The 20075-nt window shown below is 41.7% G+C and overlaps 1 protein-coding gene across 4 annotated transcripts in view; it reads right to left on the bottom strand.

Annotated features, from left to right (window-relative positions):
* Positions 1 to 593: 593 nt before the first annotated feature.
* Positions 594 to 20075, bottom strand: part of LOC140726561 (SH3 domain and tetratricopeptide repeat-containing protein 1) — a 131261-nt gene continuing 111779 nt past the window's right edge. For 3 of the 4 annotated variants that reach the window (XM_073043111.1, XM_073043110.1, XM_073043112.1), the window contains 3 exons: positions 15607 to 15757; positions 10918 to 11114; positions 594 to 6793 (listed from right to left, as the gene is read on the bottom strand). In XM_073043111.1, coding sequence (XP_072899212.1) covers positions 6545 to 6793; positions 10918 to 11114; positions 15607 to 15757 — 597 coding nt within the window. In that variant the 3' untranslated portion in view covers positions 594 to 6544. The remainder of the gene's footprint in view (positions 6794 to 10917; positions 11115 to 15606; positions 15758 to 20075) is intronic. The other variant, XR_012098665.1, reaches the window with a different exon arrangement.

Raw genomic sequence — 20075 nt, 5'->3', positions numbered from 1 at the left:
AAATCATGTGGATCATGGATCAAATAGTCAGAGGCTTTTTCCCAGGGCTGAAATGGTTGCCACAAGAGGACACAGGTTTAAGGTGCTTGGAAGTAGGTACAGAGGAGATGTCAGGGGTAAGTTTTTTTACTCAGAGAGTCGTGAGTGCATGGAATGGGCTGCCGGCAATGGTGATGGAGGCCGATACGCTAGGGTCTTTTAAGAGGCTTTTAGATAGGTACATGGAGCTTAGTAAAATAGAGGGCTATAGGTAAGCCTCGTAATTTCTAAGGTAGGGGTATGTTCTGCACAACTTTGTGGGCCAAAGGGCCTGTATTGTGCAGTAGGTTTTCTAAAAGAAAGGTTCAAGCCAAAGTCAACTTCTGTCTGCTGTGGATGGGTCAGAACAAGTCAATCCTACAACCCTTCTGACATTGCAATGAGTACCTTATCACCAATAGAAAATGCACAATCATGTGCAAAGTACTTTCTTTGCGATATAGTTTTGTAACAAACTATTTCCAAACAGTGGAGGTTCCTTTAACAAAATTTAGTGCAAGTGTCATGAATTGAAATGAACCTATTGAAGAAAGAATGACTATGAAGCACACAACTCCTAGATCAACAATATTTATCACTTTATTGCATTTGCTATTTTTCCTCCACTTTGGATTTCATGCACGTTGTATTAACTCTTTGGCATCTTTCATTTTCCAAAATGTGGTACATCTGCTCAGTCTTTCAGCAAACACAACAGCATCCAATTTCAGGTCAATAACCATATAACAATTACAGCACGGAAACAGGCCATCTCGGCTCTTCTAGTCCGTGCCGAACGCTTACTCTCACCTAGTCCCACTGACCCGCACTCAGCCCATAACCCTCCATTCCTTTCCTGTCCATATACCTATCCAATTTTACTTTAAATGACAATACTGAAACTGCCTCTACCACTTCTACTGGAAGCTCGTTCCACACAGCTACCACTCTCTGAGTAAAGAAATTCCCCCCTGTGTTACCCCTAAACTTTTGCGCCCTAACTCTCAACTCATGTCCTCGTTTGAATCTCCCCTACTCTCAATGGAAAAAGCCTATCCACGTCAACTCTATCTATCCCCCTCATAATTTTAAATACCTCTATCAAGTCCCCCCTCAACCTTCTACGCTCCAAAGAATAAAGACCTAACTTGTTCAACCTTTCTCTGTAACTTAGGTGCTGAAACCCAGGTAACATTCTAGTAAATCTTCTCTGTACTCTCTCTATTTTGTTGACACCTTTCCTATAATTCAGTGACCAGAACTATACACAATACTCCAAATTCAGCCTTACCAATGCCTTGTACAATTTTAACATTACATCCCAACTCCTATACTCAATGCTCTGATTTATAAAGGCTAACATACCAAAAGCTTTCTTCACCACCCTATCCACATGAGTTTCCACTTTCAGGGAACTATGCACCATTATTCCTAGATCACTCTGTTCTACTGCGTTCTTCAATGCCCTGCCATTTACCATGTATGTCCTATTTGAATTATTCCTTCCAAAATGTAGCACCTCACACTTATCAGCATTAAACTCCATCTACCATCATTCAGCCCATTCTTCTAACTGGCCTAAATCTCTCTGCAAGCTTTGAAAACCGACTGAACCTTCCTAACTAACCTTCCATGCGGAACCTTGTCAGAGGCCTTACTGAAGTCCATATTGACAACATCCACTGTTTTACCCTCGTCAACTTTCCTAATAACCTCTTCAAAAAATTCAATAAGATTTGTCAAACATGACCTTCCACGCACAAATCCATGCTCACTGTTCCTAATCAGACCCTGCCTATCCAGATAATTATATATACCATCTCTAAGAATACTTTCCATTAATTTACCCACGACTGACGTCAAACTGACAGGACTATAATTGCTGGGTTTACTCTGAGAACCCTTTTTAAACAATGGAACCACATGAGCAATATGCCAAATCCTGTTTCTAATGATATTTGGAATATTTCTGTCAGAGCCCCTGCTCTTTCTACAATAACTTCCCTCAAGGTCCTAGGGAATACCCTATCAGGACCCGGAGATTTATCCACTTTTATATGCCTTAAAAGCGCCAGTACTTCCTCCTCTTTAATCGTCATAGTTTCCATAACTTCCCTACTTGTTTCCCTTACCTTACACAATTCAATATCCTTCTCCTTAATGAATACCAAAGTAAAGAAATTGTTCAAAATCTCCCCCATCTCTTTCGGCTCCACACATAGCTGGCCACTCTGATTGTCTAAGGGACCAATTTTATCCCTCACTATCCTTTTGCTATTAATACAACTGTAGAAACCCTTTGGATTTATTTTCACCTTACTTGCCAAAGCAACCTCGTATCTTCTTTTAGCTTTTCTAATTTCTTTATTAAGATTCCTCTTACATTCTTTATATTCCTCAAGCACCTCATTTACTCTATGCTGCCTATATTTATTGTAGATATCTCTCTTTTTCATAACCAAGTTTCCAATATCCCTTGAAAACCATGGCGCTCTCAAACTTTTAACCTTTCCTTTCAACCTAACAGGAACATAAAGATTCTGTACCCTCAAAATTTCACCTTTAAATGACCTCCATTTCTCTATTACATCCTTCCCATAAAACAAATTGTCCCAATCCACTCCTTCCCAATCCTTTCGCATGTCCTCAAAGTTAGCCTTTCTCCAATCAAAAATCTTAACTCTGGGTCCAGTCCTATCCTTCTCCATAATTATATTGAAACTAATGGCATTGTGATCACTGGACCCGAAGTGCTCCCCAACACGTACCTTCGTCACCTGACCTATCTCATTCCCTAACAGAAGATCCAACACTGCCCCTTCTCTAGTTGGTACCTGTATGTATTGCTGCAAAAAATATCCTGCACAAATTTTACAAACTCCAAACCATCCAGCCCTTTTACAGAATGGGCTTCCCAGTCTATGTGTGGAAAATTAAAATCTCCCACAATCACAACCCTGTGCTTACTACAAATATCTGCTATCTCCTTGGAAATTTGCTCCTCCAATTCTCGCTCCCCATTAGGTGGTCTATAATACACCCTTGTAAGTGTTACTACACCTTTCCTATTCCTCAATTCCACCCAAATAGTCTCCGTTAACGAGCCCTGTAATCTATCCTGCCAGAGCACCGCTGTAATATTTTCTCTGACAAGCAACGCAACACCTCCCCCTCTTGTCCCTCCGATTCTATCACATCTGAAGCAACAAAATCCAGGAATATTTAGTTGCCAATCACACCCCTCCTGCAACCATGTTTCACTAATAGCTACAACATCACATTTCCAGTTATCAATCCATGCTCTAAGCTCATCCACCTTTCTTACAATGCTCCTAGCATTAAAATAAATGCATTTAAGAAATTCTCCACCTCTTCCTCTCTGTTTATCTGTAACAGTACAAAGAACTTTACTGTCTTCTTTTTCTTCCTTCTCCCATACATCTGTTCCTACACTCTGGTTCCCCTCCCCCCTCATATCTAGTTTAAATCCATTGGAGCCTCTCTAGCAAACCTACCTGCAATAATATTTGTCCCCCTCCAGTCCAGATGTAAACCGTCCCACTGGAACAGGTCCCACCTTCCCTGGAAAACTGCCCAATTATCTATAAATCTGAAGCTCTCCCTCCTGCACCATGTCTTCAGCCATGTGTTGATCTGCACTATCTTACTATTTCTAACCCACCTGCACGTGGCACTGGTAGCAATCCTGAGATTGCTATCCTGGAGGTCCTGTCCTTTAACTTGGCACCTAGCTCCCTAAATTCACCTTTCAGGACCTCCTCACTCTTCCTACCCACGTTATTGACCTACCCTACATGGACCACGACATCTGGCTGCTCACCCTCCCTCTTGAGAATACTGAGAACTCGATCCGAGATATCATGGACCCCAGCACCAGGGAGGCAACAGACCATCTGGGATTCTCGATCACTTCCACAGAACCTCCTATCTGTCCCCCTAACTATCGAATCCCCTATCACTACTGCTCTCCTCTTTTCCCTCCTTCCCTTCTGAGCTGAGGGTCCAGTCTCGGTGCCAGAGACGCAACCACTGCAACTTGTCTCTGGTAGGTCGTCCCCACCAACAGTATCCAAAACGGTATAATTATTGTTGATGGGAATGGCCACAGGGGTGCTCTGCTCTTCCTGTCTATTCCCCTTCGCTCTCCTGACAGTTCCCTAACTATCTGTCTCCTGACTCCTAGGGGTGACTATCTCCCTGAAACTCCTGTCTATTTTTGCCTCTGCCTCCCGAATGATCTGAAGTTCATCCAGCTCCAGCTCCAGTTCCTTAACATGGTTTATCAGGAGCTGCAGCTGGATGCACCTTTTGCAGATGTAGTCATCAGGGACAACAGTGCTCACCCTGACTTCCCACATACTGCAAACAGAGCACTCAACTGCCCTAACTGCTGCCTCCATTACCTACTCCTAAACTAATTAGATTAATTAAAGAAGCTTACCTGGCCTTACCTCACCTGGAGTGAAGCTCGTACTCAGCCTCTGCTTGCTGTTTAAATTCCCCCGCTGATCTCTAAGGCCGAATTTCACGTGCTAGCGCAGTCGTGCCCCGTTCAAACCTCACCTCTGCCTGTTCTCGCTGAAGCCTAATTTTGTTTCCTGCTACAGATGTGACCAGAACTGCTGAGTTTATCCCAGAATTTTCTGTTTTTATTTCAGGCATTTTACTTTAAGCAGAGAGCTTTGAACTTCAAAACATGTATCAGCAGCTTAAAGCAGGTAGAAGTTACTTTGACAGTCAACGTATACAGAAAAATCATACTTATAAAGTACGGCAAATAAACTTACTGGCACTCTAAGAAATGTCTCATCATCATGGAAGAACCCTTAGCAACCTGATTAAAATATTTGGACACATTTGTCAAAATACTACTTAATTCTCTCTGTGAAGAGTTAAGAACACCAAATTTCTGGAAAACACATAACAGACGATCTCACTTGGTCCCTTAACACCACCTTGAGTTACGAAAGCACCACAGTGTGTCTGCTTCTTGAAGAGATTGAGGTGAATGAGGCTCTCCACGGTTTAACCAGTTTTTACAAGAGCACCATTGAGAGTGTACTGACCAAATGCAGGCACAGGCATTGCAAGGCATCTGACTGCAAGACTGTACAAAGGGCTGTGAGAACTGCCAAGAGGATCATCAGGGTCTCTCTTCCACTCATCCAAGATATTTACCAGGAGTGCTGCATATGCAGGGCCCTTAGCATTGCAAATGGTCCTCCCATCTGTCCAACAATCTCTTTGACCCCTACCATCAGACAGGAAAGTCTAGGAGTCTTAGGATGGGAGACAGCTTCTTCTCCCAGGTTGTGGGACTACTGAACTCCCTACTACCTCTCACCATTTATGAAGCACCAGTAGAATGACTCTGTTTATTTTTTAAACTTGTGACGTAAATGCATCTTATTATTTGTGGTAATATTATTTAGTGTTGTGTGCAAGTTGTAAGTACTGTGCTGTGCACTTGGTCTGGAGGAACATTGTTTCATTTGGTGATATACAGTATGTGTACATGGTTGAAATCACAATTAACTTGAACTTGAGAGAGCTGAGAAGTGTAGAGACTATCAAAGGGAAATGGCACAGCCATACAGAGTGCAGGTCAGATGGTTCCTGTCAGAAATAACAAGTTTGGCACCATCCCTGGCAACCATAGTACAGATAGTACCTTAGGAGAACAGCAAATGACCAACATTCTCAATTCAAATTATACGGGGGGGGGGGGGGGGGCAAACAAGGCCATTCATCTGACTTGGTATTTTCTTTCCATTTGTTTACTTTTTTCAGCCTTGAAGCTGCTAAAAGACTTTCATGCTCTCTGAAGTTATGGCAAAATTTTCTTAAACTTCCTTACAAGTGGAGTAATTTCTTTCCCCAAACATTTGAGCACAAAGTTGAGTTAATCTTTGAATGGCTGTGCAGTGCAGGTGAGATATGCTCATGTGAAAATTATATGGCAAACTTAAGCTCTGTTGCAATTACTCTAAGGCAATCTACCAGTTTATCTGTGCAGGGATGCAATTTAATTAGGTAGATCAGAGTTAGCATTAATCAGCAGCAAAAATAATTCTTATCAATTTCAGAGCATTGTGATTAAAATAGTGATAATAGGCAGATTTGGGATAAGCATAAAACATTAACATTTTGCAAAAAAAAAGCTCATCCTGTTCATTTCAAAAGCATTGCTCCTTACTGACATTTGCTCAACTGCTGTTGCAGAATTCCATACTCGTTCTTTTGTATAAGTTTGTTGCTTTGTTCTTCTGTATATATTTGAAATTATCACCTGCAAATATTTTAAGCAAATACAAATGAGAAAAACTATGTACAAATTCTTTGTCACAATTACTGCCTGCAGACAAATCACAGCCAAGGAAAGCTCATGAATATAAAACCAGAAGGAAGACTTCAATATCCATGTTTTACCTTGTACATCTTAGCACACAACCTGGCTTTGAAATTAATTGCCTTGAAGTAGCATAGTAGCCACTTAATATTTGAATCATTTTGAGGATGTTGCTGTTGTAGTTTTGTAATATTGAACTGGAGAGAGATTTAGCCTTCGAATATTAAGTTCAGCAGCAAATTTTCTTGCTTTCTGATAGTAATAGAGTGACATTTCCCGATCCACAAGAAAATTGTGGTAGATCGTGGCAAGTCTAGTGCAGATCTTTAGTTGAGACTTCTTACTGCCCAAATCCATGGCTGCAGCGAGGGCTAAATGATAGTAACCCGCTGCGTCAAAAGGGTCCTGAAATATACATTTTTAAAAAGTCAATAAGGATTACAAATATTCAGTCATAAGTATCAGAACTGGCTCCACGTGAACCAAACTCCAATTCATAAAGTAAAACAGTCCCTCAACCCAAAGCCTCTACCGGCAATTAGTCATTTACATTAATCCTACTCTATGTTCATTTTTTGGTCGCTTTCATTCACAGCAAATACGTATGCCTTTATATAGAATTAGACCATAAGCTATAGGAACAGAATTTGACCCATTGAGCCTTATCTGTCATTTCATCATGGTTGATCCAATTTTCCTCTTAATTTTCCAATCTGCTGTCTTCTCCCTGTATCCTTGCATTCCCTGACTAATCAAGAATCTATCAACCCCTGTCCAATGACTTGGCATCTACAGCTGCCTGTGGCAACAAATTCCACAGATTCCTCACACTCTGGCTAAAGAAGTCCTCAACTCCTTTCTAGAAGCAAGTCCCTCTATTCTGAGACTGTCCCCTCTGGTCCTAGACTCTCCCACCATAGGAAATATCCTCTTCACATCCACTCTATCAAGGCCTTTCAACATTTGCTAGGTTTCATTGAGATCACCCCCACCATTCGCCTGAATTCCAGTGAGAAAGGCCCAGAGCCATCAAACACTTCTCATATGATAACTCTTTTAATCCTGGAATCATTTACGTGAACCTCCATTGAACCCTCTACAATGTCAGCATGTCCTTTCTTAGATAAAGGGCCCAAAAACTGCCCACAATATTCCATGAGGCCTTTATAAAGTCTCAACATTACATCCTTGCTTCTATATTCTAGTCCTCTTGAAATGAATGCTAACATAGCATTTGCCTTCCTCACCAGACTCAACCTGCAAATTAACCTTTAAGGAAATCCTGCACAAGGACTCCCAAGTCCTTTGTACTTCATATTTTTGAATTTTCTCTCCATTCAGAAAATAGTCAGCCCTTTTATTTCTTTTACCAAAGTGAATGGCCATACACTTTGCACATTCTCCTAATTTGTCTAAGTCCTTCTGTAGCCTCTCTACTTCAAAACTACCTTTCCCTTCACCTAGCTTTGCCACAAAGTCATCAATTCTGTCATCCAAGTCATTGATACATAGCGCAAAAAAAATGGTTCCAATACAGGCCTCTTGGAAACCTGAAAAGGTTATTCCCACTCTTTGCCTCCTGCCAATCAGCCACTGCTTTATCCATGCTAGAATCTTTCCTGTAATACCATGGGCTTGTAGCTTATTAAGAAGCTTCATGTGTGGAACCCTGTTAAAGGCCTTCTGAAAATCCAAGTACACAACAACCACCTTTTGTCTAGCCTTCTTGTTATTTCTTCAAAGAATTCCAACAGATTTGTCAGGCAAGATTTTCCCCTCAAGGAAAACATGCTGATTACGGTCTATTTTATCATGTGCCTCCAAGTACTTCGAAACCACATCCTCAACAATTGACTCCAATTTCTTCCCATCCACTGAAGTTAGACTAACTGACCCATATTTTCCTTTCTTCTCCTCCCTCCCTGATTGAAGAGTGGGGTGACATTTGCAATTTTCCAGTCCTCAGGAACCATACCAGAATCAACTGATTCTTGAAAGATCATTACGAATGCCTCCACAATCTCTTCAGCTACCTCCTTCAGAACCCTGGGGTGTATACCGATCTGCTACAGGTGACTTATCTACCTTCAGATCTTTGTTTCCCAAGATCCTTTTCCCTACTAATGGCAACTTCACATACATCTGCCCCGATATCTCAAACTTCCAGCATTCAGCTAGTGTCTTCCACAGTGAAGACTGATGCAAAATACATACTCATTTCATCTGCCATTGTCCTCCATTCCTACTTCTTCAGTGTCATTTTTCAGCCATCCGATATCCTCTCTCACCTCTCTTTTACACTATGTATCTGAAGCAACTTTTGGTATCCTCTTTAATATTATTGGCTAGCTTACCTTCATATTCCAACTTTTTCTTCTTAATGACTTTTTAGTTTGTGTTTTTAGAATTGTGGGACCACACAGGAGTCAACATTTTACATGGTGATGATTAACACAAGGCTTTGAATTCAACATCTCAAATTGTGTTCCAACCTTCATCCCAGTACATCACAGGTAAAGCCCTCCCAAACATTGAGTACTTATACATGAAACATTGTCGTAGAAAAGCAGTATCCATCAAAGATCCTCACCACCCAGGCCATGCTCTTTTCTCACTGCTGACATCAGGCAGAAGGTACAGGTGCCTCAGGACTCACACCACCGGGTTCAAGAACAGTTTCTACCACTCAACCATCAGACCCTTGAACAAAAGGGGATAACTACACTCATTCTATTTCGGTTTTCCCACAAATGATGGTCTCACTTTAAGGACTCTTTATCTTGTAATTTCATGCTCTTTCATTTCATGTTCTTTCTTATTTGTTATTTATTGCTATTTGTTTATATTTGCACAGTTTGTTTTTAATTGATCCTGTTTACAATTACTGTTCTATAGATTTGTTGAGTACGCCCGCAGGAAAAATAATCTCAAGATTGTATGTGGTGACACATATGTACTCTGAAAAAAATTTTTACTTTGAACTCTCATCTGTAGAATAATTAATTACCTATTTATTAACTTACAATTTAATTTCTGTAAATGTTCTATCAAGTAATTTTTTTCTACAAGTGCTTGTTACTCTCCCACCTAAAGTTTGTAACAATTTTCACCACTGGCCAAGTCCTGATAGGAAGCATAGCATAAATTCTAAGTTTTCCCCATTTGAACTTGATAACTTGACACATGATAACATGTGGCCATTCAGCCTACTGGCTTCCATTAACAATCCCATTCTCCTTTTCCTTATTTCACTGTAGCCCTGCAGGTTAGTCTCTCACATGTTCAGTAATTTCCATTATGATTATTTTTTACCACTTACTTCACTTAGATGAAGCAGTCATTTAAAGTGGCCAATTAACCAACCAGCAAGACTTTGTGGGAGAAAATCAGACCAAGCAGCGAAAATCTCCATGATCACAGGGAGAACATGCAAATTCTGCACAAACAATGCAAAGTTAGAATTGAACATTGCTCTCTGCAGTTATAAGGCAGCAGCAGCCACCTCATTGCACCATGCCACCTGCCAGATGAACCATCTTCTCTAATCATACAAACCCATCTGGAGAAGGTCTTCCCTCAATAATGCTTTTTGGATGAGAAGCTCTGGGATTTTGACCCAGTTGGTAAAGGAATAGTGATACATTTCCAAGACAGGAGGGAATAAAAATAAATAATGTTCTTTAATAATCAGTGCCACAGTAGTGCAGCGGTTAGTACGATGCTATTACAACTCGGGATGTCAGGGTTCAATCTGGCGAAATCCGTAAGGAGTCCAAATCCAGTTTCCTCCCACAGTCCAAAGATGTTCCAGGTAGGAAATTGGTCACTGAAAATTGAATGTGGTTTGGTTCACAGAACAGTGACAAGGGCAAGTATTGCAACTTCTGCAGCTGGATGGAAAGAAGCCACAAGGAGATTTCTACTGGAGAGGAGAGAATAGACAGGAGCATCTAGAGAGAAGTTGCGATAATCTGCTGAAAGGAAAGAGATGGGGAAGCAGTGGCATTAGGTGGTCATTTCCAGTGTCCTCCAGAGAATGATTTGCTGCTAGGGTGGAAGCAGAAGCCAAGGAAACATTTGCCTTGTTCATTGACCACACATTCATTACCAGTCCTAACATTTCCTTATACCTGTGTCAAACTTCACCTGATAAAGATACTGTGTATCACCTTGGAATATTTTGTAATATTAGTGGCACTCCATGAATAAAAGTTTTTGCCATTATAAATTTTTGTGTTTTCATTTTATAAAATATTTTTGACTATTAATTTGATCAATGTCAACTTATCAAAGACCACGGCATCGGGGCAGCTAATTAACTGTTACTTGTACATAACTTAATACTAACAATATTCTATATCAGGAATTCAAGCCCTCTTATTTCGTTGTTGAGCCAATTAAAGTCAGACTTCTCTCTCTCAATTCAAACTGGCTATGTAGCTTTAAGTAGTACCAAAATATGTATACAGCCCCATAATCTGGTTACATCAATATCATCAGCATTACACAAAGCAATATATCTTGTTTACCTTCAGATCATAGAAAGTCATGTCTCCAAGCTGTATATAAACTCGGACATAGTAAATAGTTTCCTCGTCATACTCCACTGGGTAGGAACAAAGTGAAAGTGCCTTAAGAAAGAAATGTTCAGCCATCTCACACTGACCAAGGGAGTGGTGTACTGATGCCAAACGATGATAAGCAACACGTTCATTGAGTACATCTCCTGACAGACAAAATGTACATAATTACTGCTTACCACAGAGGTCATGGTCATTATCATACTCAACACCTCTCATATATTCATTCTTTGTAGATACAGCCCGTCTATGTAAGATCTAATTTGATGTTCGCTTTGATCATCTGGAAGGGATACAATCTACCTTTCCATTAAGAAACAAGTTTTCCAAAATTCAACCCCAGAAAATATAGATTCATGTAATATTTTGGGTTCCAATTTTGTGCCACACTTCGAGTATGGTGAGCAGTTTCTTTGGCTCCTCATCTAAGAAAGGGTGTGCTGGCATTAGAGACAGTCCAGAGGAAGTTCACAAGAATGATCCCAGCAATGGAAGGATTAATTTATGAGGTGTGTATGATTGCTTTGGGCCTGTACTCAATGGGGTTTTCTCATTGAAACTTATTGAATATTAAAAGGGCTAGATAGAGTGGATGTGGAGAGGATGTTTCCTATAGTGGGGGAGTCTAGGACCAGAGGGCACAGATAGAGTGGATGTGGAGAGGATGTTTCCTATAGTGGGGGAGTCTAGGACCAGAGGGCACAGATAGAGTGGATTTGGAGAGGATGTTTCCTATAGTGGGGAAGTCTAGGACCAGAGGGCACAGATAGAGTGGATGTGGAGAGGATGTTTCCTATAGTGGGGGAGTCTAGGACCAGAGGGCACAGATAGAGTGGATTTGGAGAGGATGTTTCCTATAGTGGGGGAGTCTAGGACCAGAGGGCACAGATAGAGTGGATGTGGAGAGGATGTTTCCTATAGTGGGGGAGTCTAGGACCAGAGGGCACAGATAGAGTGGATGTGGAGAGGATGTTTCCTATAGTGGGGGAGTCTAGGACCAGAGGGCACAGATAGAGTGGATGTGGAGAGGATGTTTCCTATAGTGGGGGAGACTAGGACCAGAGGCCACAGATAGAGTGGATGTGGAGAGGATGTTTTCTGTAGTGAGGGAGTCTAGGACCAGAGGGCACAGATAGAGTGGATGTGGAGAGGATGTTTTCTGTAGTGAGGGAGTCTAGGACCAGAGGGCACAGATAGAGTGGATGTGGAGAGGATGTTTCCTATAGTGAGGGAGTCTAGGACCAGAGGACACAGATAGGGTGGATGTGGAGAGGATGTTTCCTATAGTGGGGGAGTCTAGGACCAGAGGGCACAGATAGAGTGGATGTGGAGAGGATGTTTCCTATAGTGGGGGAGTCTAGGACCAGAGGGCACAGATAGAGTGGATGTGGAGAGGATGTTTCCTATAGTGGGGGAGTCTAGGATCAGAGGACACAGATAGGGTGGATGTGGAGAGGATGTTTCCTATAGTGGGGGAGACTAGGACCAGAGGGCACAGATAGAGTGGATGTGGAGAGGATGTTTTCTGTAGTGAGGGAGTCTAGGACCAGAGGGCACAGATAGAGTGGATTTGGAGAGGATGTTTCCTATAGTGGGGGAGACTAGGATCAAAGGACACAGATAGAGTGGATGTGGAGAGGATGTTTCCTATAGTGGGGGAGTCTAGGACCAGAGGGCACAGATAGAGTGGATGTGGAGAGGATGTTTCCTATAGTGGGGGAGACTAGGATCAGAGGACACAGATAGAGTGGATGTGGAGAGGATGTTTCCTATAGTGGGGGAGTCTAGGACCAGAGGGCACAGATAGAGTGGATGTGGAGAGGATGTTTCCTATAGTGGGGGAGACTAGGATCAGAGGACACAGATAGAGTGGATGTGGAGAGGATGTTTCCTATAGTGGGGGAGTCTAGGACCAGAGGGCACAGATAGAGTGGATGTGGAGAGGATGTTTCCTATAGTGGGGGAGACTAGGATCAGAGGACACAGATAGGGTGGATTTGGAGAGGATGTTTCCTATAGTGGGGGAGTCTAGGATCAGAGGACACAGATAGGGTGGATTTGGAGAGGATGTTTCCTATAGTGGGGGAGTCTAGGATCAGAGGACACAGATAGGGTGGATTTGGAGAGGATGTTTCCTATAGTGGGGGAGTCTAGGACCAGAGGGCACAGATAGAGTGGATGTGGAGAGGATGTTTCCTATAGTGGGGGAGTCTAGGATCAGAGGACACAGATAGGGTGGATTTGGAGAGGATGTTTCCTATAGTGGGGGAGTCTAGGACCAGAGGGCACAGATAGAGTGGATGTGGAGAGGATGTTTCCTATAGTGGGGGAGTCTAGGATCAGAGGACACAGATAGGGTGGATTTGGAGAGGATGTTTCCTATAGTGGGGGAGTCTAGGACAGAGAGTACAGCCTCAGAGGGATGCCCCTTTAGAACAGAGATGAGGGGTTTTTTTAGTCAGCAGGTGGAGAATCTGTGGGAATCATTGTCACAGGTGACTGTGCAGGTCAAGTCATTGGGTATATGTAAAGTGGAGGTTGACAGGTTCTTGTAAGGGTGTCAAAAGATACAGGGAGAAGACAGGAGAAAAGGCAAGAGTGATAATAAATCAGCCATGATAGAATGGTAGAGCAGAGTCAATGGGCCAGATTCTACTTCTACATCTTATGATCTTAGTATCCAACAGCAATTTTCTCACTTTGACGCCAGGTACCCTAGCAGCCTTCAAGGCAGCTGACTAATAATTTTTAAGTATCACCCATCCCTAACCCCTATATATCCTTCAGGGCAGAGTGGTACTTTAAAATTGTTAGGTATAGGGGTCAAGGATTACTCTCTCCTTATTTGTCTAGTGATTCTTCTTCATTTACCAACTAAATGTTGTTGTAATAAAGGAATACAACATAATAAGATTAGTAGTAACTACAGCTAGTGTCCTCTAAATGAGGTTTTGCCAAGTGCAATATTCTGGAACCTGCTAGTGCATCACAATTTGGAAACACACACGTGGAACCCCATGCCTCTGATGGTAGGGCAGTGAAGGGGGAGGGGTGATGAACAAAAAAAAAAGGAGAAACATAAAGATCAAACATTACACGGGATCTGAAATGTATGTTTTTCACACAGAGGGTTGTAATTATTTGGAACAAGCTGACATAGGAGGCATTAGCTTCAGATATAATTGCAAATACAATTGGTTAGGTACTTGAGCAGGAAGAACACTGATGGCTTTGGGTCTAATGCAAGCAAATGGAAATAGCATGGACAAGCATCTTTGATGGCTTTATGAGGTAGGAGAAAAGGGCCCATTTCTGTGCTGTAGATTCTATGAGCAAAGTAAATGGTGAAGGAGAAACGGAAGGATATTGGACATCTTAATCTGGAATATGGGTTAAATGGTTCAATTTAATAACAGAGAAATATCAGAGTGTGTAAAATATACAGCCTGAAATTTCCACTCTTCACAGACAACCACAAAACAAGAAACCCCATAGAAACATGAGAACCTTGAAGCACACCTCCCTCTCCCATCACACAAGCAGCAGCATCGACCATCCCCCTCCCCCACCTGCACCAACCCCACCCCCCCACACCCCTACCATGCAAGCAATAGCAAAAGTCCTCCAAGAGACCTTGATTCAGAGTCCATCAAAAACTACAGTTCATAACCCAGCACTCTGGTTATTGGTTAGGAAAGTGATTTTTGCCTTGTTTACTGAATAGTGGAGAACACTTGAGATGTCTGCTCAAGTGTTTGCCTGTCACTTGACTCACCAACAAGCTGAATTAGTTGCAACCTAAGCACTGAAATTCTTCCAGCCAGTTCCACCATGTCATACTAGAGGGCATATATTTAAGATGAGAAGGGGAAAGTACCAAAGGAGATGTGTGATTCACATGGAGGCAGTGGAACCCTGGAATGCTGGTGAAGGCACATAGTGTAGAATCATTCAAGAGACTTTTCGATGAGCACATGAATATGCAGAGAAGGGAGAGATCTAGTCAATGTGTGGGGAAGAGGAATTAGATTAATTAGGTTTAATTATCTTGGTACAACAACATGGGCTGAAGGGCTTCTCCTGTGCTATACTAATATTCATTCTATGATCTAACACTCATGTCAAACTGCAAGATACAGACTGCAGGTTACATTAAGATGACCCATGTATTTCATGGCTGAACTTTATAGCTGTGCAGATGAAACACAGCCATTATACTCAATAATTAGACGCTAGCTGTCTGGGAAATGACACAGGCTTCAGAGAAAGGATCCTACCCAATCCATGTAACAAAAGAGGGGACTTCACTCCAAGCATTCTTGTTACCTGAGATTTCCAAACTGCAGCAGGTTAAGTTAAGAATTGAACTAAATGTGTAATTTCTTTCACTTCATTTCAATTAAAACATCCCCTTTCCCACTGATCCAAAGTAAATTAAACCCAGTTTTTAAACCTAACACTTTGCACATCCAGAGGTGATGTGCAACAATCTTCTTTGAAGTATTTAATTCTGATGCTGAAATCTTGATAGCCAACAGATGCAAAATACTCTACTTAAAAACTATTCTCTGATAAGCTGGCTATTATTTTACTAATGAAAACATTATAGATGGACAGAAACACAAAGGCACATCTTACCAAGGGCCACACTGAGTGTCAAAGCCATTTGGGCATATGTTAGGGCTTCTGAATAGATGCTCACATTCAGAAGAAGTTCAGCCAGCTTGTTACAAAGTCTGAGCTTCACCTTTGTGTTTTCAACTTTAACAGCAAGTGGAAGGGCTTGATCCTGTTAACAAACACATACAATCTGAAAACTTGTTCTTCATAGATTGATGAATTTTAATAACAGATAATATATTAAAATCACCTCTGACATATCTTTCATAGAACAGAAAAAATGGTAGAATGCCTTTTAAGCATCTTGAAGTATGTTCAAAATTATATGGGTATGAACTAAATCAATATTTCTACAGCTCAAACTAAAGTTCAATTAAAACAATCCAATTCCAATGGGATCCTACTGCTAAGCAGATCTATCCCGCTCCTCTCCACTTTCTACAAGGATCAGTCTCCATGCCACACCCTTACTCACTTGCCCCTCTCCGCTGATGCCCCTCCTGGTATTTATCCTTGCAAGTGTGACCAGTGCCACTACATCGCCAACTACCGCCAAGTGCTTTGAGAGGCTAGTGTTGAAGCATGTCAGCTACTGAGTAGCAATTTGGATACACTCCAATTCGACTACCGAAGCAACAGGTCTACAGCAGATGCTATCTTGTTGGCACTTACACAATCCTGGAACATTTGGACAGTAAAGATGCATAGATCAGGATGCTTTTTATCAATTCCAGCTCAGCATTTAACATCGTCATCCACTCTAAACTAATCAGTAAACTTGGGGGGAGGGGAGGGCAGGCAATGGGGGACATCTCACCTGACCTGCAGAGGGGTCGGGGCGGGGGGGGGGGGGTGGAATTCAGTTGACATGGTCTATGTGGGTATCAACAACATATGTAGAATGAGGAAAGAGGTTCTGCTGAGGGAATTTCTGCAGCTAGAGACTAAATTAAAAAGAATCAAAAAGACGGTAATCTCTGGATTACTACCTGAGCCACGTGCAAACTGGCATAGGGTCAAGAAAATTAGAGCGTTAAGTGTATGGCTCAAAGATTGGAGAAATGGGTTTGAATTCATGGGAAATTGGCACCAGTATTGGGGAAGGAGGGAGCTGTACCAATGGAATGGGCTCCACCTGAACAGTGATGGGACCTGGATCCTAGTGAGTCTCATAACTAGGACTGAGGATAGAGCTTTAAACTAAATAATGGGTGGGGGGGGGGGGTTCAACAGATTGGACAAGTAAAAAAGACAAGTGTGGATGAAGATAAAATAAAAGATAAAAAAGAGAAAAGTAAGCGTGGAGTCAAGAAAAATCAAGTGCGAAAGAGTAAAAGATTACCAGATTTTTAAAGCACAATGAGTGTAAGGGTACTTTATTTGAATATCTGTAGTGTTGGACACAAGGTCAGTGAACTTGTGGCTCAAATCAGTACAAAGGGGTATGATGTAGTGGCCACTACAGAAACGAGGTTTCCAGGTGGAGAGGATTGGGAATTAAATACCCAGGGATATCAGGTATTACGCAAGGTAAGGAGGTGGGGTAGCACTCTTTAATTAAAGATGAGATCAGGGCGATAGTGACAGTACAAAATTTAAGGAGAAGAATGTTGAATCCATCTGGGTAGAGATTAGGAATAGGAAAGGGGGAGAAAAAAAAATCACTGGTGGGAGTTGTCTATTGGCCACCAAATAATAACATTACAGTGGCACAGACAGTAAACAGAAAAATAAATATCTGAGGCATGTAAGAATGGAACAGCAGTTATCATGGGGACTTTAACTTGCAAATAGATTGGACAGATCAAGTTGGTCGGGGCAGTCTTGAGGAGGACTTCACAGAATGCATCCATGATGGCTTTCTGGAACAGCATGTTACTGAACCTACAAGGGAACGTGCTATCTTTAGATCTGATCCTGTGCAATGAGACAGGTAAAATTAGTAATCTTGTAGTTAGGAATCCTCTTGGAAAGAGTGATCACAGTATGATAGAGTTTCTCATACAAATGGAGGGTGCAATAGTTCGATCTAAAACCAGAGTATTATGCCTAGACAATGGAGACTACAATGGAATGAGACAGGATTTGGCTAGTGTAGACTGGGAACACAGGCTATATGGTGGGACAGTTGAGGAACAGTGGAAGACTTTCAAAGAGATTTTTCACGGCGCTCAACGAAAGTATATTCCAGCTAAAAGAAGGGGCAGTAAGGGTGGGAGAGTCAGCTTTGGATAACTAAGGGGAAAAAAGGCATTAAACTAAAAGTTTGTGCATACAAAGTCGCCAAGATAGTGGGGAACTGGAAGTTAGGAAAACTTTAAAAAGCGACAAAGAACCACTAAGTGAGCAATAAAGCGGAGGTAGATCATTAAAATAAGCTAGCACAAAAAATAAAAATGGATAGTAAAAGTTTTTATAAAATGGAAAAGGGTGGCTAAAGTGAACATAGATCCCTTGCAGGACAAGAAGGGGGAATTGATGTTGGGTAATGAGGAAATGGCCAAGGCTTTGAATGACTATTTTGTGTCGGTCTTCAGGGTTGAGGACACATCTAACATGCCAAAGAGAGATGTTATGGATGCGATGAGAGGTGAGGACCTTGATACAATAGTTATCACTAAAGAAGTAGTGCTGACAAGTCCCCTGGTCCTGATGGAATGCATCCCAGGGTATGGAAAGAAATTGCAACAGTTAGAGTGGAGGCTTTGGCGATAATTTATCAAAATTCTCTGGACTCTGGTCAGGTCCTGGCAGATTAGAAAATGGTGAATGTCATGCCACTGTTGAAAAAGGATGTAGGCAAAAGGCAGGTAACTATAGGCCAGTTAGTTTAACATCTGTGATTGGGAAAATGCTTGAAGCTATCATTAAAGAAGAAATAGCTTGGCATCTGGAAAGAAATGGATCCATCAGGCAGATGCAGCATTAATTCAGCAAAGGCAGGTCCTGTTTGATAAATTTACTGAGTTCTCTGAGGATATAACAAGCGCAGAGGATAGAGGGGAACAGATGGACATTATTTACTTGGATTTCCAGAAGGTGTTCAATAAGGTACCACATAAAAGACTTATCCATTAGATAAGGAGGCATAGAGCTGGGGGTGATGTATTAGCATGGACAGAGGATTGGTTAACTAATAGAAAGCAGTGAGTTGGGATACATAGGTGTTACTCTGGTTGGCAATCAGTGGTGAGTGGTGTGCCGCAGGGGTCAATGCTGGGCCCACAACTATTCATGATATGCGTTAATGATCTGGAAGAGGGGATCGAGTGTACTGTATCTAAGTTTGCTGATGATACTAAATTGAGTGGAAAAGCAAATTGTGCAGAAGACATGGAGAGTCTGTAGAGAGATAGATTAAGTGAGTGGGCAAGGGGTCTTGCAGATGGAGTGCAATGTTGGTCAATGCGAGGTCATCCACTTTGGAAGGGAAAATGAAAGACCAGATTATCATTCAAATGGTAAAAAATTGCAGCAAGCTGCCATGCAGAGGGACTTGGGAGTGCTTGTGCATGAATCACAAAAGGTTGGTTTGCAGGTGCAGCAGGCTATCAAGAAGACAAATGAAATGTTGGCCTTCATTGCTAGAGGGATTGAATTCAAGAGCAGGGAGGCTATGCTACAAATGTACAGGGTACTGGTGAGGCCACACCTGGAGTACTGCATGCAGTTCTGGTCTTCATACTTGAGGAAGGAAGGCTTTTGAACAAAAGGGGATAGCTACACTCATTTAAGGACTCTTATCTTGATATTGTTATTTATTGCTATTTCTTTATTATCTACATTGACACAGTTTGTTTACAGTTTACAGATTCTGTTTACAATTACTCAAATTTGCTAAGAATGCCAGCAGAAAAGGAATCTTAGGGCTGTATATAGTGACATGTATGTATATACTCTGATAATAAATTTACTTTGCATCAAAGTGTCGAGCACGGTGCAGCTAGTGACCTGAGCTGCAGATATTTCAATGCAAGAAGAAAGGCAGAGGAGCCCAGGGCGTGGATCAACAGGTGGAATTATGACATCGTAGCTCTTAGTGAGACTTGGTTGCAGGAGGGATTAAAGGATTTAGAGGAACAAATTTGTAAAGAGATCACAGGCTATTGCAACCAGCAGTTTTGTGAAAATGACACCACACGATTACGACAAAAACAAGCCATGCTCACAAGGTGCCCAAAATATTGACAGATGATCCATGCCTACAGGCTTAGACAACTGTTGCATCTTAACAGAATATATTATTCTTGATAGATGGTCAATGAACTACCAGAGAAGCCCCATCAGCAATATTTTCAGGCAGAGAAAGAGGGAGGTGTATGGAAGATTTGCATATACCACTTTTCAAACTGATCTTACACAAGTAGAAACTGAACAGATTAAACTTCCATGCCAAATTCTGGACTATAGGTTTTGGTGATCATTTCTACATCCACCCTCCCACTCCACTGGAATGTCAGGTTTAACACCTTGAGAAAATCTATACA

The sequence above is a fragment of the Hemitrygon akajei genome, chromosome 4 (assembly GCF_048418815.1).
Source record: "Hemitrygon akajei chromosome 4, sHemAka1.3, whole genome shotgun sequence".
Lineage (NCBI taxonomy): Eukaryota > Metazoa > Chordata > Chondrichthyes > Myliobatiformes > Dasyatidae > Hemitrygon > Hemitrygon akajei.
Note: the sequence above shows the minus strand (reverse complement) of the source record. Positions and strands in the feature narration are given on the sequence as shown.